At 40.7% G+C, this 24043-nt stretch overlaps 1 protein-coding gene across 1 annotated transcript in view; it reads right to left on the bottom strand.

The window, feature by feature from the left end:
* The window catches only part of KLHL14 (kelch-like family member 14), a 74975-nt gene that overhangs the window by 32052 nt on the left and 18880 nt on the right, over positions 1-24043 (bottom strand). Inside the window, exon 5 of the mRNA XM_010006891.1 lies at positions 12924-13045. Within this exon, the coding sequence (XP_010005193.1) occupies positions 12924-13045 (122 nt within the window). The remainder of the gene's footprint in view (positions 1-12923; positions 13046-24043) is intronic.

Raw genomic sequence — 24043 nt, 5'->3', positions numbered from 1 at the left:
AGCCCCATTTGGTCCAGCACCTGAGTTCAGCAGGTGCTGTATCCACTGGTGGTAGGGGACAACATGGCACAATGGCATACAGAAATGATCAACAGATGGGTAAATAAAATACTTTTTTTCCAGATTTTTAGCATCTGTCTGTGGGTTGCTTGAGTGGACAACCACAAATCATTTAAAGTAGAATGGACATTAAATTAATTATAGACTTCATCTAGAGATTCATGGAGTGGTATTAATTTGGTTCACACAATTCCCTTTTCTTATTTCTAATAGACCAGGCTCTCCTTTGCTTGTGTTTTTTTCCTGTGACAAGTGCATGACATTTTTTGCACCTGCCTCTGGAGCCCACCAAGGACAAATTCCAGCTTCAGACCCAGACCTGGCGTCTGCTCTCAATGTCCAACTATTTAACCCCCAACAATCCCAACCAACCAAAACCAGCTACTCTTTCACCCTGCCTGCACCTTCCACGGGGTTCCTTACATCCAGAACTGGTGCAGAATCTTTAGTCTTCTAACATTTTGCTGCTACCTCAACAGCCTTGCTTCTGTGAAGAGGAGGAGACTTTCCATCCTTGGCCATACACCCACAGGCAGCTTCAGCACCCGGCAAATCCTCAGACTGTCAGGAGAAATGCAGGGCTCTCAGGAACACTTTTTGAATACTGCAAAAAGGTAATTAGTGACTTCCAAAGCAGAGGCAAGTGACTATGGTATCGTAAGGTTAAATGGCCAGCCCTGGTAGATTTTTTTTGGTGAACATCAATATAAGATAGATTAATACAAGCATTCTCTATTATAAAAAAATTCTCTCCTGAAACAGTGAGTTTAGCATTATTCAAACCAATGCTTCTATTTAAAGATGTACCTCCATTCCTTCAACAGTCCTGTTCTCATCCATGTAAAGCTAGAGGACTTTTCTCTAAGTAATCAGATGTTTTCTCTGAGGACATCAAATTATTTTCCAATACTGAAAGTATCAAACAAAAGCCCTTCTGTGACTGCACCTGCTTCAGGTGGGCACCAGCGCTGTTCTACCTGGGCAGAAACCCCTCCCAGGACAGCTGTGCCTCCCTGAGAGGTGGCCAGGGTGTTAAAATCAAGCAGCTGGAGGGAAGCCAAATCCCAGCTTCAGGAAACGGGATGCTATGTCAGGGCTTTATTGCTGTTGTAAATCTTAGCAGTTAAGAAAAATCGGACTTCTGAGTGTTGAAATGGTCATTTATTGGAGCTGCACTGTGGAAAGCCCAAGAGCTGTCAAGAGGACAGTGGTTTCAACCTTGCTGGGTGAAATGTGTCCCAGTGCAGAAAGCCCCTGAAACACCCTACACACTGGGATGTTTTCCACATAAGTTGGAGGATTGAGCCCTCACATGGGGAACCTTTTCCCTGGCTGCATCTTTCTTTCCTGGAGTTGAAGTTAATGGGAACCAGCAAATGCACAGCTGATTCCAGCAGTTGTGACTCTGCTGAATACAACAGTTTAAAAAAACTTGTGTAGACATAAACGGTAATGTAGCTGGGAGACAAGGACAGCACAGTGACCAGCCAGAAGGCTGGGATTTGGACACAACAGATCATCCAGCTCTGTACTACTGGCTGCCACAGTGTTTAAATTAATTGTAGTTCTCTGGAGAGAGCATATAGATAAACTCTGTCCTGTGTTAATGTGCCATCATATAGAGTTGTTTACAGGCAGTACTTAGAAATGTACTTAAGAATGTATTTAAATACACTGCTGAACATCAGTGTGATTAATACATTGCTGATTTAGAGATAGGATATGAATACATTTTTCTGCTGTTGTAATTTTTCATTATGTACACTTACAAGCTGGTCATAAGGATTTTCTTTCACTTTTGCAGCCAGCAAATGAGTTAATTTGGGAGTCGAATTCTGCCTTAGTTATGCCTGCACAATGCCATTCACATGCATGTAGGCAGAAGTGTGTTCCATGATCTTTTTTGTTAGTCTGTGAGGATTCATCTAGGGAAAAAATTAACTGTTTCTTTCTTTCTGCTCTGGCAGCTCTTTTGGAATTCCTTCCATGTAATTTCAATCAGAAGTATCTTTTTCATATGATATATGTGTTTGTTAAGGCTGTGCATATACAGCAGCTGTAACTCTTGACCAGCAAGCAAGCAGCTGCTGGTGAGTACAGACCAGAGCCCTGCACTTTGTTCTTCCACATGTAAAACTGGTGGGGAGGGACGGGAAGAGAAAAAAAACCATGGCTCTTACATCACTTATTATGTTAACTCTATATAAATCTATTTTAATGATTTCTAATAGCAAGATTTGCCAAGCCTCTCCACCTGAAAGTGATGCAAGCGCATCTCTCTCTCAGTTTTTCCTTTCCTTTTTAATCCATGGAGGACTGACTACCATCTCCTAGTTTAAAGTTCTGGAATCGAACCTTTCTCTTCCTTGTATTTTTCCTCCCCACCCCTGCTGTTTAAAAAAAACAGAAAATGAGAACTCAAAGCATTGGCCTACCTGTACACATTAAGCTGCTCATTATTGTAATCACTGCAAAACAGTCATTCCACTTGCATCTATCTAGTTTTTACTCTCAAACAAGCATGATTTAATAGTTTTAGCTGTAGCCATGTCAGAGTTGAATACTTTTTTCCCCCCTAAACTAAAGCTAAATTGTGTGCACTAAATATGTTATCTATGTGTAACTTGTAAAATGGGAAATTTTAAAATGATTCAGCCACAGATCATTTGTTACTGAATACGATAGGCTCACATCAGGACCGGAGGAGACCCCGGCAGAGGACTGGAGTCATCCTGTACCCCGTGTGAAGGGTGGGTGGGAGACCCCAGGCCCCAGAGCTGCCAGCTGAACAGGAAGCCCTAGGTCCCAAGCCAAGGCCTCCATGAAGTCAGCAGAACGACTTTCCAGGGCAGCTCTTGGGAGAAAGTCACCCTTTTTTTTTTTTACCCCCAAGGGTGACCTATTCACATATAGAGAGAGGGGGCACAGTCACAGCGCAAGGTAGGGTAGCTCGCATGACAGCTGCCTTTCCTGCTCCTCCCAGCAAATACTAAAGGATATCACTTGTCTAGGGGGACATGAACACATATGTTAAAGCAATTAATTCATTTGTCCTAAAGGACTGAGGCCAGGCCAGGATTTGTACCTTTCCTAGTGCTCAGTCTCATCTTAAGCAACAGGATTTGTACTATCTCCCATGGGAGATTATTCCACAACCTAATAGATCTCAATGTCAGGAAGTTTTTTCCTGATATTCAGCCATAATTCATATCCATGAATTATGAGCTACTGTCGACATCACACCCATTGAGGCATTCCTAGAGCCTGCTTCATTTAAAATTATATGCTCTAGTTATGCAGGGTTTCTGTGTACTAGGGCAAAATGCTTCTTCTGCAGGTTAATTCATTGCTATTCAATTTGTTAAAACTTTTTTTTCATGGTGTGAACAGTCATTCTGCAGTCACATACCCTATAGTAGCACAGAACCCATCTGGGAGTAGAATCACAACATATAAATATGACAAAACAAAATACCAAAAAACATCCCCGTAAAGACATGTTAGTCTGTTCCTATAGATATTCCAGCACTCAGTTAAATGAAAGCAGTAGCTCTTACAACACCTGGTATGAGACAGAAAGCCCATAAAAAACCCCCTCTCAAGTCTGTCATACATTCTATTTCTCTCTTAAACAGAGGGAAGGCATAGGAGTACGGAGGTGAACAGGGAAGAAGGAAGGGAAGGGGAAGGAAAGAGAGAAAGAAACTTCATCAAGATGTCAGAAAATAGAGAAAAATTGAAAAAAGAATTACTTCCCACAGTGAGCCACAATGCAATAAGGACATACAACAGCAAATAAAGTTGAGGATGCAAAATGTGCACCTCTTGCCATTAATTGCACTTACAAAACAGAGAAATCTAAGGCAGGCTTCTGAAATCTGTATTGCAAATAACTGTGCACAAAACACTTACTGAAGGGAAACTGCCTTTTGTTTTTGGAACATTTGAGAGGAGAAAATTTATAAACCACATATTGAATTCTTTAAAAGTCTGAGGATTTCTATAAGAATTTTTATGCTTACATTCTTCCCAGCTAACAGTGCTTTGCCATGCTGTTTGCAAGCCTTTTGACCATAAATAAAATGCCACATTAGATAATGAAAAAGGGAATGCTTTCTAAAGTAACTAGAAACAGACCAGAGCTCATTTATGCCTAGCTTCCATTAGTGCTACATAAATCCAAGAGCAACTAGGTAAGAATAAACACATATATTTTACCTGAAATTATGTAAGAAACAGAAAGCCACGTTTGCAATAAGCACTAAATTCACATAATGCCATATAATTTTGCATGGAAGTCATTCCAGATGGTTGATTTTTTAGAGAGGGAGACCAAATAATACTAAGGGACCTACACAAACAGATCTGGTGAGAGTACCTTTTACAGTACTTTTTTCATTAGAAATTATGACTTTGCTGAAATTTTTCTCTAGCAAGGTGAGACATGCTTTGGACAGACCACAAGACAACACAGTTCCCTCCTGCACCAGGATATGACTGTTTATAGCAGACACACAATGCCCATAGGCTGGAATGACTTGAAATGCTGCAGATCCTTTAGGGCTGCATTAAGCCCAAGTATCTATGCTCACCTGGGTTTACCATTGAAGTCATGACAACTTGTTATTTATAGCTATGCAGTTTCTGGTTTGCAGTTATATTGCAAAACTGGACAAAACTGTCTTTGATGGGGCTGTGAAATACCCACTGGGACACACATGAGGGATTCACACATGAGGGGTTCATGAGTTAAAAAATCATACTCTGATTTGAGCAAAGCAGGGATTCAAACCTCAACTTCCTGCCTCTTCACCACCCCACAGGACTTGTTGAGATGCGAAGGGACATGACGTTTGAAGGAATTTGTTTTCCTCTTGCCTTGGAACAAAGCTGTAGAAGTTGCTGCAAAACTGGTCATCCTCAAGCCATCTGTAAAGATGTGTCACTCAAGTTGAAAGATGAGGTAGAAAAAGCTACATTCTGTGATCCAGGAGGAATATTTTGAGTCACAGGTTTTGATGTCCTGGCAAAGATGTAGCAGGCAGCAGCGTCTCCAGGAACCAGCAGCTTTCTTTGTAAGACATCTCTACAGAAGCCTGACATCAGCATCTGCTGCAGAAATGGCACAGATCATCTGATAACCCACCTGTCTTACACCTGCTGCCTTCTTATGTGGGCCACCGATGGCTCAACTCTGCATGGTCTCAGACCCCTGCCTATGGATGCCTTGGAACAGGGCTGTGCCTTGTTCTCATGTCCAGCTCAGGTTTTCAACCACGGCTGAGCAGAGGCAGCGAACAGGACATTTGGGTTACACTCTACCTGAAATTAACTGTTCCCTGGTGGCATTTCTGAAGATAAAGGTGAGTAGATTTGGGCATCTTTGTCTATGCAAAAGAAAGTGAACACCCTAGTTTCCAGAGAGGTGGGTGTTCAGAAGTCCACAGCAAAGACCAGAAAGTAGCCAAGAGAAGCTGAGAGACTATTGAGGACTTTAGCACAAACAGACTGAATGCAGTGATAAGACTGGCCATTTCAAGGACACAGCATAGCAAGATATAAATGGACTGGGAACACAGGCAGAGAAAGCCAGATATCTAGAGTCTAAAGGACATGACACTTACAAATAAGAGGGCATATGCAGAACAATATGCTTTATGAATAAGGAGAAAGTATCAAGTGAAATGACAAAAAAAAAGTACATCATTTACTTACACTAGTCCTTCATTCTCTGAGGTGAACAGAAAGAGAGCTGACACTTCTTGAAAGTTATTTCAACTGGTAGTGCAGAAGAAAATATTTAAGGCACAAATACAGCATCCTCTGTGAGAACATGCTACATATTCACTCATTCTTGGAGCTCTTAGATACGCAGGCATGCACCATTAATGGCACTTGCATGGTTGAATTCCCATGTATCATCCTCAGAATGGGAGTTGTGGCTAACCTCTACTATGTCACATGTAAAAAAATACTCTTTGCTATATTTCTGTTTCTTCCTTCTATATTCTCACTTCCCTGTAAGTATAAAGCATGTGGCTTTTCACCCATGTGTCTGACCACATTGAATAAACCTCCTAAATCCAGGCTTAAAAGTTGAATAGTTGCAGTGATTAGTCAACTTTTCTGCATATGAATATATCTTCTTTTAGTGACTGTATTTTCCTGGCTTTGAACCTTTAAAAGGGGCTAGATACAAGAACGGAAAATACAGATGGAATTTCTGTTTAAAATTAGCTTTTAATCAAATCAGTGTATTCATTTAAGAAGGAGGATACATATAAGCATGTGCGTATGTGTACAGGTACTTGTGAAACTACTACATACATCTGTCTAGTGGATAATACCAAGATTTCTGTCTTAGCAATATGCTAATGCTTGCTCAAGCTTTTCAATGCAGTGCTGAAACCATCCTTGACACAGCACTGAAGCAGTAGCTGCAGCATTCCTGACTGCTGGATAAATGGAGTAAGAGAGACAAAATTTATCAGGGCTGCCAAAAAGTGTTCATCAAGACATGTTTTTGATTAACTCCCATGTGCACTATTCTCACAAGTGACAAAAAAAGGAGGAAGAAATTTTCACCAGCATATGCCAAGAGATTCAACCTGTCCATCTGACTCGACTCACTTTTGGCAAACACCACGTCTTGTATTCAGTTACCAACTGATTTGGGGTAAATTAAAGTAGAAAACTTTTTCTTTTAACACACTGATTCTTCTACAAAGTAAAAGCTCTGCAGTGGATGAATTTATTTACTTAAACAACATAACATTTCCAAAGGCACAATGTGATCTAGGAATCTAGAGGTACTTACACTGACATTCATGCCTTTGAAAATTTCTCCCAAGAACTTCTGATATGAGCATATAAATCATACTGTATGTCTTGTAAGTAAGCAACTTGGAAATGAGAAAACTGGATAAGGCACTCCATCACATGAATCACAGAGTCACGGAATCACAGAATATTAGGAGTTGGACGGGACATCTGAAGATCATCGAGTCCAACCCCCCTGCCAGAGCAGGACCAAAAAAAACCCAAACCAAACCACACACACACAAACAAAACCAACCAACCAACCAAAAACAACAAAACCCCCCCAAAAACCCACAACAACCTAGGGCAATCACAGAATAGTCATGGTTGGAAAGGACCTCTGAGATCACTGAGTCCAACCCTCATAAACAAACAAACAAACAAACCCAAACAAACACACACACACCCCCCAAAACTCCAGACACAAACACCACCAAATAACACCCACAACCTCCTCCCCATACAATCTTGGCCACAAGAGCATACCCTGAAGTTCCACATCTGTGGGTTTCTTGAGTACCTCCAAGAGTGGTGATTCAGTCACCTCCCTGGGCAGGCTGTTCCAGTGCCTGACCACTCTTTCAGTAAAGAAATTCTTCCTAATATCCAAGCTAAACCTCCCGTGTGGCAATTTCAGACCATTTCCTCCGGCCCTGTCATCGTTCACTCAGGAGAAGAGGCCATCACCCACCTCCCGACAACCTCCTTTCAGGTGGTTGTAGAGGGCAATGAGGTCCTCTTCTCCAAACTAAACATCCCCAGTTCCCTCAGCTGCTGCTTGGATGATGTGTTCTATGGACCCTTCACCAGCTTGGTAGCTCTCCTCTGGACATGCTTCAGCACCTCACTGTCCTTCCTGTAGTGAGGGACCCATAACTGAGCACAGTACTTGAGGTGCGGCCTCTCTTTTCCAAACTAAACATCCCCAGTTCCTCAGCTGCTCCTTGCATGACTTGTTCTCTAGACCCTTCACCTCCTTGGAGGCTCTTCTCTGGACAGGCTACAGCACTTCAATGTATTTTTCTTGTAGTGAGTAGCCCAGAACTGTACACAGTACCTAAGGTTTGGCCTGAGCAGTGCAGGGGCATAATCATCTCCCTGCTCCTGCTGGCCACGCTATTCCGGATGCAGACCAGGATGCTATTGGCCCTCTTGGCCACCTGGGCACACAAGAAAGGACTAGGAAACTTAAGTGCCTCCAAAGCCATTTCAGAAAAACAGAGGAACAGGACTTTGTTATTAATTTGCCGAGGAAGGACAAAGTGTTAGTCTGTATAGGAAAGGCTGAGCATCTCAGAACTGCCAAAGAATATAGAAGAGAAAGAAATGCAACCTATTCCAGCAGAAATATGTAGGCTGGGGAGTGAAGTGATGCAGGTTCTCTAATGCTGACTATGATACAAAATAAACTGTTCCTATCTTCTATTTATTTGACTCTCCTGTGGGTAAAATGCATAAATAATTATGTTGAAAGGGTTTCTAGAGCCACCAGTATGACTAAGTGCTGGCTAGCACTCAAAAAGAAGGCTGCTGTACAGGAGGCTGTACTGTCATCGAACATATTAAAGGGAAATTAAAAAAGTTAAAATGACAGAAATAAAAACATGCTGTGTTCAGAGCAACTCCTCTCCTGCAGTGGAGTATGCCTCATGTGAAAATGAAAGCACAGGCAACCTGTGGAAGGAAGGAGAAGGTGGATGGCCTTTACAAGAGCATCGAGAATGAAAAGATTACCAGCTGCTTGTTATGATCTGCAAATCAGAGGAAGACAAATAAATTACAAGTCCTTGATATTGTGTGATGGCTGCTGGCATGAAGGAGAGATGGAGGAGGAAATGGAAGCATCTGATTCATTGTTTGTCCTCACACATGGACTAAATGCAGCAGATGTTAATACACCTAATAAAGGGCAGGAAGGTTGAGATGACTAAAATTAGACTAAGGGTTAACTAAGAAAGGAAGTAACCAGAAACGGGTCGCTGGTCATCCTGACTAAACTCTCCAGTCTGGTGATCTTCTTGACATTTCCCTGCCTTTCCTATGCAAATACATTGCCTGTGCTATACTTTTCATTGGATAATGACATTGACTTGTACACTGGATTAAAATCCAAACCTAGTGCAATACCTAAACATAACTGCGTTATTGCCCATACATGCATTTGCCACTTTTTTGATGCTCATTCAAGGCTCTCTGTGGTTTATGCAGACAATGTGGTTAGCTAGGGAAGTTAAGGAACGTTACAATTAGCATCTTACTGAAAAACAAAGTGCCACAATGAAAGAAAGATCTGCTACAGCTTCACATGGAGGGAATGTATCATGTAAGAGTTCGGTAACATTTCTAATATTTTACCCTTCTGTGCTTTAGAGAAATAGGACTTTTGCATTGCAAGGAGGATTCACTGTATACCTAGAAATCTGCAAGACACAATTTCTCTCATACTCATTGCTTCTCATCAGACAGATGGATACATTGCTATCGAAAAATACAAAAAAATAAAACTAAAACAATGGCTGTATCATTTTTATTTATTTCTTGCATTCTCTGTTCATGTAGCAAGAAATTTAATTCCAGTTGGATCAGTCTCTTGTGATATTTTTTTCTTTCATTTAATATATTTTTTAAATGCTTAGAGGCGTTATGACAGAAAAGCATGTATTTTTTGCCCTGGTTTATACCCATCATCCTTACCATTACAACAAGACAAAAGCATTAAAGTAAAATTAATCATGTCAAAAGATTTTAGCAAAAACAACGGAGACCATGCATAAAGCATCGCTTTGTCTAGTGTGAAGTCACGCTCTGATTAAAAACATATAATGAAAGTGAAAGTAATACATCATTGCCTTAGCAGTAGGGTTTTTGGGAGAGCTATGCACTTCCAAACACAAAAAATCTTTATAGGCTCTGGATTTTGAAACTTGCAATTATCACAGTATAATCCTAGCAAACAAAATATTGTTTTACTTCCTTAAAGTTTAATTAATCTTTAACATTGCAGTTAAAACAAACAACCAAAGTACTAGGATTAAACAAGGGCTCCTGGCAGAACCATAGCTGCTAATTAAAACTGGAGCAGTAGTGGCTGGTTCTGAGCCATGTGGCATGAGGTGGTGACAGAGAGACATCCCCCTCCCACCCCACATCCAGCAAGTGTTGATGAGGACAGTGAAATATCACGGCACAGTGAAACCCCATTAACAGAGCAGGACTTTTGCAGTTATTAAGGACTGTCACACACCCATCAGCTGTCTAGTTTGTGTCACTGGCAGTGGGTAGGTTGTTGCTGCTACAGGACATAGTTAGCACCCCGTTAAATAATTAAAGAGCGTTCATGCACATGTAAGCAACCCTGAAAAGAAATCACACGGTGAAGATCTGTCCACTGCATTTCGCCATGCACTCTATAAAAGCCTCTATTTTGCTAAGGCACAACTAGGCAGTAAGAAATGTTCCAAATTATACAACAACATGCACATTGAGAATCTCAGATTAGGATTACACCTACATAAATTAAAAGTGGGTGGAAGAAAGTGTTTGTAAAATGCCACTTACTTTCTCTTTTTTTTATTTCTTTATTCTTTGTTGCCAATATAGAAAGAATAATTACCTGAGAAATACTGGGCAGGAAAAATACACAGTAATACTAGACTGTGAAAAATCTACTGATCCCCTAAGCCATAGCATTCTTGCCTATAGATGATCACATTAAAAAATTGGAAATGGGTGCATGCTTCTCCACCTCTTCTGGATCTATGAACAAGGCAAGTTGTTTTCCTGATACCTTTAGAATTACTCCCATTAGTACTGATGCATTTGGTACTTTGGGTAGCCAGGCAGAGAGAGGTGGGCAGTGTCCCCTGCCAATAGATCTAGTCTTGTCGTTGGAACAAAATGAGATTGCTGCTCTGCTAAACTGTCATACTCAATAGCTTGTGCTGTTCCACCTGCAACTGTCTTCATAGCTCCAACCGCAGCACCACAGCTTACAGGCAGGCAGTAGTTTCTGATGGCTGATCTTGTCCTGTTCCTTATGCATCACACAAGGCAGGACACAGAGCCCTAAGGAACTGCATGGTTGCAACTGACACTCTACCATGCTGAGAATGGAAAAGGCAACAGGCAAACAGCTCCCTCTCAAATGGGTTTGCAGGCCCTGCTGAGTAACTTCTGAGGCTCCTCTCAGTGGAGCGTGACATGAGGAATTCAGTCTCCTCTCATCCATCTCCTCCTCAATGGCTCTGCCATTGCACCCAGGGCTAGGTGTTCGCAAGCATCCTTCTCACCTTCCCTACTCCCCAAATGCCACTGGCACAGAGAGCAGAAAATGAGAAACGTAGATGGGTTAGGAGGAAGGCGAGGGGAATTTCTGTGCACATTTACATGGGCTCAGTAAGCTTTTAAGTGCAAAAACAGGCTTTTTGTTTGTGCATGGGGGAGTCTAGCTGAGGGCAGATGGTCGAAGACTTTGTAAATATTTGCTGGTACAGGAGGAAACACTATGTAGTCTCCTATAGTATCAGAGACAGCATCACACTTTAAGAACCTAGGAACTGAATCAATTTCATTCTTACAAAATGTGACACATGTACAGATAGGTAAGATCCAGAATAATATTTTTACTTTAATTCAGTGGAGAGTTCAGATCTTGAAGCAAGAGATCAATTTCTCCTGTCTATCCTGGTGAGCCACTCGATTAGATGCAACAAATTCAAAAAAACCTGAACACTTCTGCCTTAGGTAGTGTCAGTGATTTTTCACTGACTTACCATCTTCAGAATTTTCTTACAAGTAGCATACAGAGATATTTCATCTCATTATTCTGAAAAATGTGAAGCACATTATGTTCCCTAGTACAGACACTGAAGACTTTTCTAATGTACAGTTCATGCAACCTTCACTAATTGCCATTCTTACACAATAACCTCAACTATTAGTCCAGGGGATCTATACCTAAGCAGTCTTTATGTTGTAGTACTTTGAGAAAGGCTCCTAAATTTTCCATGGGAGAAAGCAATTAGCAAACTCATCATTTCAAGTCCTGAATCATAGAAGTAGTCTTAATTCTTTTTCATCCTAACCTGTGCATATAATATTCATGTGGATGTATCATATTAAAGGGTTTTGGCTAAGGGATGAAGAACAGAATTATGTAAAATATATTTTACTGCAGAAAAAAAGCAGGTATATCAGGAAATCCAGGTTTTACCAGTTGTCCAGTCTTAGAAGTATAGCTTTGATTTATGGATCAAAATTGCTCATTTATTATTTTATCTATACTGCTTTGGGCAATTTTGACAGTTAAAATTTAGTTTTATTGACCAATGCAGCCAGTTTAGCCACAAGGGGACTAATGCACACACAGCCTGCTGCACTCAAAGAAGCTATGATTTGATTCCATGACCAAGTCAGACTGGGAATCGCAACCGACATAACAATAAGTTCCAAATCTTGATGCTTGAGGCAAAATACTTACTCTAAGACACAATCAACCTTTAAAAGAAGGTGGGAAACAATTTTGTGATAGAAGCCTCCGTGCACTGTTTATTGTAGTTGATATATTCCACCAATGCTTCTGTCAGCAATGGAAGAAGAGCAGTACAGAGGAAACCTTTAAAGACTGTGGACAACAGATAAAGGTGGAAGAAGGAAATGAAAATGTAAAAGAGATTCAAAGGTGTGCTCTAGTACTGTGGCTTACCAGACATCTGACTCTGCGAAAACTGTCTCGAACGTTGCCCTTTTTTTCCTAAACCAGATTTTAATCTCATGTACTTAAATATGCATGTATTCATGTTGCAGTAAGAAAGACTTACAAGTTTACTTAAAAAACTTACTGGAATGATTTTAAGCCAATGTTAATTTAGGCCTATCCTATTATAAAATTAGCATCTTCTGCAATCGCTATTTATTGCTCCATTGTGAAGCCCCTTGTGATACATAAACAAATCTCTGAGGAGAAACAAATCAATAAAGTGTCTAATTTGATTAACCATGTTTTTAAATTCATCAAGACAACTGTACAAAAATAAACCACTTACTTGTCAGTATTTTCCATGTCTTCTTTTCATCATCATAATACTGAACCAAATTGCTGGGTAGCCGGTCAGGTCCGGGAGGCAATCCTCCAACCAATAACAGCATTTTCTTATTGGAACGAATTCTTCACCCAAAACAAGAGGAAAGATGAACAACCACATTACTGAGGAGTATTTTTAGTGGCAACAAAATCATAACCATCAAAAGAATGTTCACTGCTTGCAGTTTTCTATTTCATTTTTTGTGTTTCTTTCCCCAATCATGTCTCAACAATTTTTTGAACCAAGCAGAAAAATGATCAGAAAAGCTGCATATCTCTCTACTCATGGAATAATAAGCTTCCTTTATGCAATTTGTTAGAGGTTCATTCTAGAACGACCTTTTTCTTATATTATCCCTTTAAATCATCACTCTTTACAGCTGAATACACATGAAATGCTCTGGAGTTGTACTAAGGTTAAGCATTAAAGTTGCATGTCAAAAATCGTATTAGTCAAAATCATTATTATAAGCCATTCTACACTCAAAGAACCTTGAAAAAATTAAGGTTATGCAGAGAGTTTGTGAGCCAACTCTTTAATCACACACTGAACTTCAGATATATAGTTTAGTACAATTAGCAGCACTGGGCTAATGGTTATGGGTTAAATGCAACTTACAAGCACTTTTGTTTGTTTAATTTAGTCCAGGCTCTTGCTTTCACTCTCCCCCCCGGCTCCCTCCCTTCTCTATGCTCTCCCCCTGTGCACCACTGGCTATAGCAACACCAATTGGTAAAAATGAGACTGTGATGTTGTTGTGAGCCTCCCCAGAGTGGAGCCCTGCCAATGCTTGCCACTGATCCAGCGGCATGAACCTGCTCAACTGTGCAAAGTCACTCTAATTCCCTCCCTCTGTTTTTCTACCTTCTCCCCCAGGGGGCAACCACTGAAAGGAGTGACTACCCACCCATCAAGAGCTGGCAATTCGCTGCTATTAACCGTGACCGTGATTCCCAATCTGCCTGGCAGTTCTTAAGAACAGGACTGCAATGTCTCATATGCAGTAAAAGCGGTTATCTGCACCCCGGCCTCCAATGCTCCACCTGATGAATGCACAATTTCTTTGCAACATTAAGGGATTTTGCACAATCGTAAGTGAAAAGGGGAGGGGTGGCCCAGACCCCCAGATGAGCCCTGATGCTTTAATAGTTACTTTGCATATATTTGAACTTTCATCAGTTGTACTAAGCCTGGGTGTGGCAATGCTGAAATAAAGGTCTACAGTTAAAATGATCCCATGAAGTAGGAAGGTGATTTGGCCTGGAAAAAATGCATTGATACAAACAAACATGCAGGGGGACCATGCATCTGATGGAAAGTGACCTTGTCAGACACATTTTTCCAAGCACGACATCATCACTGTAGCAATATATATGTCAGTCTGCAGCAAACGCTCCTGCCCAAGAAAGGCACAGAACGCCATGAACCAAAGGCCACCACTAAAACTGTGTGGAGCTCCACGAGCTCCAACCTCAGCAGTAAACTTCAGCATCGGGGCTTTACCACCAAGGCGTACCAGTGGCTTAGGTCCAGCTATTACCTAGACAGTGTTGGGGACCCACCAATTTACTTTTGTACCAGGACTGCAACCCCTCTTCAGAAGACTGGGCAACATGAACTAGGTTGTGCTGCAGACATGCACTACCCAAAAGGAACCTTCTTCAGGAAGGGAGCACACAGCTGAATTCTCCATCCACACAATGCTTAGGAATAAAGCCTTTCAAACAGCTATCCAAAAGACAACTACAGACTGCAGATACATATATCACAAGGATGGCCAGGGAATTATCTGGCAGATGGCCTTGTTTGTTTTTAAATGCATTTAAGGCTCAGGGAAGGTCCTGAATTGACAGTGGAGGAAATGAAACCCTCACTGCAGGGGCAGTGACACTGCAGTATTCTCCCACACTGTCCTACCCCCCCCTGCTTCTTTCCTGACTTGGGGGGAGCTTCTGTGGTCTTCAGTCCTTCTGACAAGCCAGGCTTTAACCTCTACACTGAACCTGCTACACACTCTCAAATGATGACTGCTACCTGCCCACCAGACTATATCTGCGTAGGATATCAGGAACTGTCATGTGATCACTGTCGGCATTGACTCCATTCACGAGAGCCCAAGTTCTGCAGAAAGCTTTCAGAAGCATTGCCAGTGTCTTAGAGCATTCAATCTCCCTGGTAAAATTTTTAATGAGAGAACATTTGACAAAAACTATGCAACACAGGAGTATGATAAACTATTTTTGGTATGAGTTAGGGATGACTGCACACGTAAGAAGTGGCAGAGCAAACCAGAGCCATAAGTCAGTTATGCATGGCCGTCCCTAACGATAGAGAATGAATTGTTTATTCCAACCCTCTTGTGTTGTATGTTATATCACAATCAACTTCCTGTGTACTGTAAAATTCAGAATGCCCTTGCAAGGTTTACTTGATAAAGGAGTTTATTTTGATTTTCATCTTTCATCTGTAAAACTCCCTTCTAACTCCAAAGCACTGTGAAAAACCAATGAATGGCCAAGGCTCAATAGTTAAGGTAAAGAATGAAATGTCAGATGTAACTCTGAGTTTCCAGACTTTGGCAGCTGCAACTATCCTTAACATTACTTTTTCAGCTAAACAATCTGAGAAGCTACTGTTTCTTGAAATGGAGCAGCATTGCTATTTGAGAATGTTTAAAAGATACTTAGTAGTTTTATATATTTCAAGTGGGAAGTAGCATGACTAGAAACCCTTAATAAAAGCTTAATAACTTAATAGCCAGCAGTCTCTACCAAAAGCTTAGGAGAATCTCCGTGGCAAAGAAGAGATGGTCCTTTCACTCAAATTAACTAATTCATCTACGCTGAGAGCTCTTCCAGTGCACCAAGTAAAGATAATACAATGACTAAAGAAATGCATGTTTAAAATGGATGTGTTTTCTTGGAGCCAATTCTGCTTTTTAAATTTTGGTGTGAATGACTACATTTTAGGTTTTGAAAAAAAATATAAAAATCTTGATTACATTTTATCTGTGTTTTATATTGCACTGACTTTACTGTTAAAATCTTAAAATACATTCTAAAATATGAAAGACCACTGCTTACATGCAGGAGATTTTTCCAAATATTAATAAAAATGTAATTAAGTGAAACACTATGATGAAGACAGTATTTTAAACTATGTGCAATACCTTAGCAAAAGAAAGTTTATTTCTTTCTTGCGTTATTCAATGTTTGCTATTTGAATAACTCAAGATTACCATGTGAAGCACCCTGCATTGTATCTGAAACACTTTATTTTCATAGTCCTTTTTTCACAGTACAGTATACTATTTGATTACGTACTTTGGTTTACAGTGTCCCTAGCATGGTGACTATGCCTTGTGTTCAATCAAGATTAGTGGGTCCTGGTCTAGGAATGCTAAAATAATATTAACCGTGACGAGCCAGGCTGACATCATGGCAAAAAAAAACTGCAACAAATGTATCCATATTTTATCCCAGAAGTATTTCTTCTACTCAGAATCCAAAACTTTAGTTCTCATTGATACATTGTTACTGCTCTGCACACAATTTCCAATTACTCTTCCGCAAAGATTTTTAAACACTTAATTCACCTTAATTACGTTCCTGGGTACCCCATGTGGTGTGAAATTTATTTTGTATACTTAGAAGACTGGAAATCAAATTATATTTAAAAGTCCGTATTTTCAAACTTGTATCGTTTCCTCCAGGCACACCAACCTAGGAATTTCAGAAATCACGTTAAGAGGCTTCTTTCTCAGAAATGCTGAATGCCCATCAACATACCTAAATCCTACTCACTTCAAAGGCAGCAGCAGATGTGCATCAGCTCTAAAACTCAGGTCACTAGTCCAAAGTCTAAAATAACTGTGAATACACAGGGCAAAATGCTGGGACCAAGAGAGTTTATCAACTCACAAGGAATCAGTAGAAAAGACAGTAACAAACTGTCTGACCATCCCTCCTACCCAAAGCTCTTTTTCAACCTTAATAGTTTCATGTTAGTGGAAAACGTGTGAATGGGAAATGCTTTTCCTGTTCATTGTTTTTCTTTATTTACATACCCATCTGTCTTGCACTGATGTGGTTTTTTTGTTGTTTTTTGTTTTTTTTTTTTTCTTTCTTATCTGGACAGTTAGTTGAAGCTCATTCTACCAAGGCTGGCTAGAAAACAACCCCCATCACAAACGAGTTTGCTCCTGATTCTTCCAGTTTTTAAACAATGCAATAAAGCTCCCCTCTCTGCATTAGCAGAAAATACACATGTAAAGAATACAAAAAAGAAGTGGCAATCCTGTGGTTCTTTGTGCATTCAGTCTAGTGCTACACATCAGAAAGAAAACTGAATCTTAGACATACAGTTGATCATGGTAATCAGTGGGAAACAAACAAAAAAAGACTATCCAGCTATTCTTTGCTCTTAACTGGCTACAATAAAACCGAAAACCTGGATCATTAACTCTCTTTTAATACAGGCCATCACTGTGGCTTTGAGTGCAGAGAGCCAGGTGACTCTTCAGACCAGGGACCTCACAGACATAGGATGCATTGCTCCTGCTTCAGCTCTGACCTAAATGCAGCAGAGCCAAATCGAACTTCAGGTATTTGCTCACTGAAGTCAGGTGCAAATATAAACAGCCAGAAGACCAACCCAGATCCATTCAGAGACCGTGAATGAATGGTGAATTTTACTTAGATCCACAAATCTCATTATGTCAAAGGATGTGAGAAAATGGAGGTCAACCCTCAGTAATGCTGTCAAAACAAGAAGTAGCAAGAATCTCAGAAAAAGTGGCTGTATTGACCTGCAGCAGAAACAAAATATTCTAGTGAGGTTTAGATCTCAACCTCAAGGTAACAGACAGAGATAAATACACTGACCCAACTATCACTTCAGCTGCAGACCTTTCATTAACACTGAAGACATAATTTGATGTTCAGAAGCCAGGACCATCCTTAGTGACCTTTCTTTTCCTAAAAAGGCATCTGAGCGAGTGTGTCCCACAAAACGGGGAAGTGGCAGGAAGCTGAATAAGGGGAGGTTTAGGCTGGATATCAGGAAAACATTTTTCACCCAGAGGGTGGCTGAGCACTGGAATAGTAGCAATCCTGCCCGAGTTCAAGAAGCATTTGGACGATGCTCTCAGGAACATGGTGTGATTCTAGGAGTGCCCTACACAGGGACAGGAGTTGGACTTGATAATCTTGATGGGTCCCTTCCAACTCAGCATATTCTATGATTCTAAAAATGTAATGGAGAATCCAGTTGTGGTCTGCAAATCTGAACTGATGCTGGAGGCATCCATTAACTCGTGACTGAAGAATCTGTTTTGCCATTGCACATGCGATGAGATCTTTGATAATTACATTCCCTGCTCCTGTATAGGCATTTCAGTGCAACAAAAGCGCTTATTTCAATGGATTTTGGCTTCCACACGCAGTTGACTGCAAAGATAGTAATGAACAACAACACGTTTAATACAAAGAAAATATCATTATCCAGGAATTTAGCAATGACTTTGATGAAAGCCATATGATACAATGTAAAATTTATTCTGGACAGAGAAATTTTGTGAGGTTTTTTTATCACACAAAATGACTTACTGAACACAGGTGAACAAGCATCCTGAATCTCTTCCTAACCCTAGAGCACTGCCAAGGGAAGGACCTGAGCTCTCACAGCTGCCAGACCAAGGCCTGCAAATCAGTGTTCTGCTGACCCACCAAGAATCTTTCTCATTATGGACAAAGTACAGACCTAACAGAATACCTTGATTTTGTCAAAACCTAAAGCATGCTGAGGTCTTTTTCAAATTATGACTATGAAATTATTTAGTTCTTAGGTTCAAAATATATTTAAAAATACACTGAACTTATACATGTTGCTTTATGAATTGATTTTTCTGATTCTTCTGAGGCACATCTATTACCCAAGGCCAACTTGAAAGAATGTGAAGAAACTTTCTATTAATAATATACCTGAAAACCAGTCTTAACATTCATTCACATTAGTGTCAGGAACATTTTGTTTTTGATCTTCTCATCCTCAACACAAGTGTGCTTAGCATAAGGCCAAGGGTACAAGTTTTCCTTGCAGCAGAGCTCACTATAACATTCACTGAAGACACTAAGACAAGAGACACCCATTTTTCTACTTGTGTAATACATGTTGTTGACTACTGACAGACTGAACTTTAGGAACACAGATATTAAGTTGTGAATGATTTGCTACAGACATTGATTGTTGCTTTTGTTCTCTGAATCTACTACAGGCTTTTAAAAATTTTGTCCAATGCATTTTTTAAATATATGCACAGAAAACAAACAAGCAAAAAGAAGTAATTGTTTGCTCCAAGGCAATATTTCCCTTTTGTCTCTATCTAAAAAGCAGAAGTTTATGGGTCAGTGAATCTTTTGCCTGACAGGCCACACTTAAGAATTGCAAAGTTACGTGAAAAGTTACACTTTATTTCTACAGTTGCCAAACAATTCTCCATTCCCTGTACTAAAATTACTAAAAATCTTTTTGGAGCTTTGAGTATCTGATTTTTCTTTATGATTCCAATCTCACCAATGTTACTAGGTTAGAATGGTCTCTAGGTAAACCTTTAAGAGTTAAGGTATTTTTTTAGCTGCAAGATTTTTAAAGTGAATATCCCTTCCTTTTGGGATAACAGCCTCTGAACTAATAGGTAGCTTAGGCGTGGGCAACTATCCCGAAAAAGTGGCACCTACCATCAGCATTCCTTTGGGAGGAATACACAGGAGTTTCCTCATTTTTGTTTCCCTGTATTACCAGCTTATTCTTCATGCTGACAGGAGACCAGTACAGTTCCCCAGAAAGTTGCTCAGTAGCTTTCTCAGATGGAGTCTGCCAAGGCTGCTGTATTCATAAACAGCAGTGTTTTTCCTTACACCTTGAGACAGGCTTTAATAGATCTATGGTCTATGTAAGATCATGAACAGTACTTCTGTAGTGACAATACCTACACAGATAGATCATCTGAACACAAGTCTTTAAATTCACTGAGATCTGAAGGCTAAAGATATCCTTCTTAGCCACACAGTGAGTATCTGAAGCATTTTAAGGGATTTGAATCAAAGGAATTTTATCAGCAAATCTTATATTGGTAAGAGTCATTAAACCTCCTATGTCATGAACCTTATGCAAAACTATGCAAATAACTGATTTGCCATATTGTTGCAAGCTCTGAAAAATCTTAAAAGAAATTTTCTTGATCCTGAACACTTAAAAAAATAAAACTAAAGAAAATGTGAAAGCTAGATACTTTTGCAAATTGCTTTCCCTTCCCTACCTCCATTTTTGTTTGTTTTATTTTAGACAGAGGTAGTAAAATGGAAATGCTTGTATAATGCTTCAGGGTGGTCAAAGCCACACTTTCCCTCTAGGAAATACCAATAAACTCTTCTTTCTGACTTCCAGTCAAGAACAGAAGTCAATAAAATATTTTTTTTATTTGATTGTGTATCAGACAGGCTGTGTTCTCCCCAGTTGAGCCTTCTTTTCCTTGGGAAGCTGAGGAGAAGAAACACAACTTCCTGCTGTCTCACTCAAGCTGTGACTGGTTACCTTTTCCACTGTTTGTTTTGTTGTTTTTTCTCTGAAAAGAGGCAGTCAGGGAAGATAGGAAGAACAAACTGTGGCAGCAACTTCTATTTACTTCCAGCTTCAGTGCAAACGGTCTGCTTCCATTGAACTTGGCAGCTGATAATATTTACTCAAAGTTTATTGTCTGCTTTCCAAGAACACAGCAAGAAGTGTAGACTACTAAGTACCAGGCATGACGGTCTTTAAAGAAAATTTCAGGAAGGCAGCAAATATGAAAAACTATGCCAGGGAGCACCTACTAATGGATTTCAGCTTCCCATACTCTTTAATTTCTTTAGCACCAGACAGGATCTGTTTCAAAAAAAATCAACTACAGAGATATTTACAGAGCAGTGGTGTCCAGCTCAAAACTTTAATTCAGGATTCATATTAGCTTCTTTGCTCAATCTTTTCAGGCCAGACTTTGCAAAGGATAATGACAGACTTTGCTGTTTTAGAAAACTGCTCTGATTTTTAAAACAATGTTGTTTGAAAAGATAAAATGGTGTTCTTACAGATTATGAGGATTTTTTTCTGTAATGTGAGTTTAAGAGAAGCAAAGCTTTTTTCCTGGCAAACTACTTTCTGCTGATTTTGTGTTCTACATTTGCTCTCCTCACTCCCTTTGCCCCCAAGGTTTGCTGCACTTTCTTTGCAAGTACATATCCAAACAATTACACTGTGGCAGCTCTGTTCCATTTACTGCTCAGCAGTTACAGCCTCAGAACCTCCTTATTCTTCTGCTGAAAGGAAATAACTATAGTGACCCCAGGCCACAACATACCTCCAAAGACCCTCTTCTTTCTGTCTCCTCTTTTCATATCAAGGGGATGCACATTAGGGTTTTTAGCCTCAGACAGGACATGCAGGCAGCTGAGACAGGTGTGGGTGATGCTCACCACGATCCTACAGCACTCCATTTGTAAAAGGTACATACACCCTTAGCATAAATCATACAGGAGGATTCTGAGACAGAATTAATGTATCAAGGAGGCTTTGCACCACCCATGGCCTGCGTTCTCCCTGACAAGACAGTCCTGGATTGCATTGCCAAAGCACGGGCAGGAACAGCACAAGACCTCATGGGAGACAGCTCCATTCTTTTAGGGAGCTGCAGGATTTGTAAATGACCTGCACCTTGCGGGGGCTGAAAAGAGACATTTTAGCTGAAGTACAGCATTTGAGAAGGAAGTTCCCATTTTCACAGGCAGTTTGCCCTCAGTTTGAGTGGCTTAGTAAGGTTACTTTTTTAAACTTCATTTTCCCTCTAGACCAAGATGGCTTGAAATCCAGTGAAAGATTTCCCCTCTTGGAAAAAGTCTGGAGATTAAGATCCAGATACTTGAAGCTGCTTCAGGTGCTAAAAGGGGCAGGGTGATGGAAAGCCAAAGAGCAGCACAGCCCAACAAGCCACAGCAGCCTCTGGGGATCCAAGCTGCAAGGTCTGGGATTAGTCAGAATTGGTGTGTGTGAGGTACTGAAGCCTGTGCAACCCTGAGGGGGCACTGAGGGGCCAGGGCCCGTGGGAGCAGGGGATTCAAGAGAATGGAAAGGCAGAGCTGAAGCCCAGGTAGGCTGGATCTAGGGAACAGTCCTACTGGTAGTGTCCTGGGAGCAAGGAGCAACCTATGAGGCAGACTGGTAAGGGAAAATAAGTAGTTTGAATGTCCAAAAGGCTTTGAAGTAGGCGATTCTGAGAAACTGAAGTTCTGGAACAAGAGAGGACAGGAGGTGGAGAAGAAAGTATTGGGAATGTGTGTCACCCAAGGACGTAAATCAGAAGGGGTCAGCATTTTACAAAGGAGACTAACCTAGTACCTTTGACCAGGACACCGGCTGGCAGGGAAAGGGGAGGTGGTATGTACACACGGTACTTGGCACCCCTTCTTCATCTACAGCTGCTGATAGGACAGTTGCCCACAAAAAAGGCCATTAAATGATCTTCATAAATTGCAAAGAGCATAATTTATGAACACAATGGTAGCCTGTCTATGAAGACAGGCTGAAAGAGCTAGGTTTGTTCAGCCTGGAGAAGAGAAGGCTCCAGGGAGACCCTGTAGTGGCCTTCCAATACTTGAAGGGGCCTACAGGAAAGCTGGGGAGGCACTTTTTACAAGGGCTTGTAGTGAGAGGACAAGGGGTAATGGATTTAAACTGGAAAAGGGGAGATTAAGGTTAGACATTAGGAAAAAATTCTTCAGTGTGAGGGTGGTGAGACACTGGCACAGGTTGCCAAGATAAGTTGTGGATGCCCTCACTCTCAAAGTGTTCAAGGCCAGGTTGTATGGGGCTTGGAGCAACCTAATTTACTGGGATGTGTCCCTGCCCATGGCAGGGAGGTTGGAACTCGATGATCTTTAGCGTCCCTTTCAACCCAAGTCATTCTATGACTCTATGTTTCTCCTAACAAGTACTCTAACTTGGCCAAGAAACTGGCTATCACCAATGCCACTGCAGGTATCAATACACCAGGGCATATGTGGCTTTAAGAAGGCTCCCGAGGACTGTCCTGGCCCACAGCAGTCCTTTTAGGACAATGGTGCTGCCTCTGACCATAACCTGAGCTCGAAGCCTTCCTCCCTCTTGGATACTTGACATCTTGCCACTTACACTTCAGTACTAGCCCGTCTGCAAAGGCAAATGGATGTACATAAGGCAAGTAGGGCAAGTAGGTGAGACTAACCAGGATTAAACTGACTACAGGTCTGTGGTTCACTTCCCTGCAGCCACTAACATGTCAGTCTCCCTTCTGCAGCTCAGCTGAGAGACTCCTGGCACAGGTACAATTTCCTGGTATTAATTCAGTCACATAAGACCTGATCCAAAGCACACTAAAACAAACCAGAGCCTCACATTCCCTTCATCCACACTGTAAGGCAAATGTTAATAATTCACATACATTTTAAGGCATGTTTTTTTATCTGGAAGTTAATTTGGGATACAAAATATTTATTACTTGCAATTAACCATGAGTATGAATGTGAATTTAAAATGCAAATATTGGTGTCAGGATCACAAAGGGACAGGCAAGTGACTGTTACTGCAACACACAAAAATGTATTTCAGTGAAAAAAAATCCCAACAGTTTTTTTACAACCACCACACATGCCTTACTGAGATTCTGCAAAAACCTTAGCAGAAAAAGAAGTTAAATTGAACTACAGTCTGTGAGATTTGTAGACAGATCTTGCATTCAAGAAGAAAATTACTGACTTGCCAAGGAATGTAGCCAGTTTCTTCAAATTTTTAATCTGTTCTGCAGAAAGCAAAGCAAACCAGGTATATATGTCTTCCACATAAATGCTAGCATCTCATGCTGTTCAACACTTTACACTTTCCTTCTTCATCAATAGTTACTACCTTCCTACTGAGAGAAAACTGACCTTATCATTTTAATCACCTGCCACCGTTTAACTTGCTGTCATTTTCACTAATATCACCTAACACCAAACAGTCTGGGTGACACCTTC

Source organism: Chaetura pelagica, unplaced genomic scaffold (genome assembly GCF_000747805.2).
Source record: "Chaetura pelagica isolate M959 unplaced genomic scaffold, ChaPel_1.0 scaffold109, whole genome shotgun sequence".
NCBI classification, from domain to species: domain Eukaryota; kingdom Metazoa; phylum Chordata; class Aves; order Apodiformes; family Apodidae; genus Chaetura; species Chaetura pelagica.
Note: the sequence above shows the minus strand (reverse complement) of the source record. Positions and strands in the feature narration are given on the sequence as shown.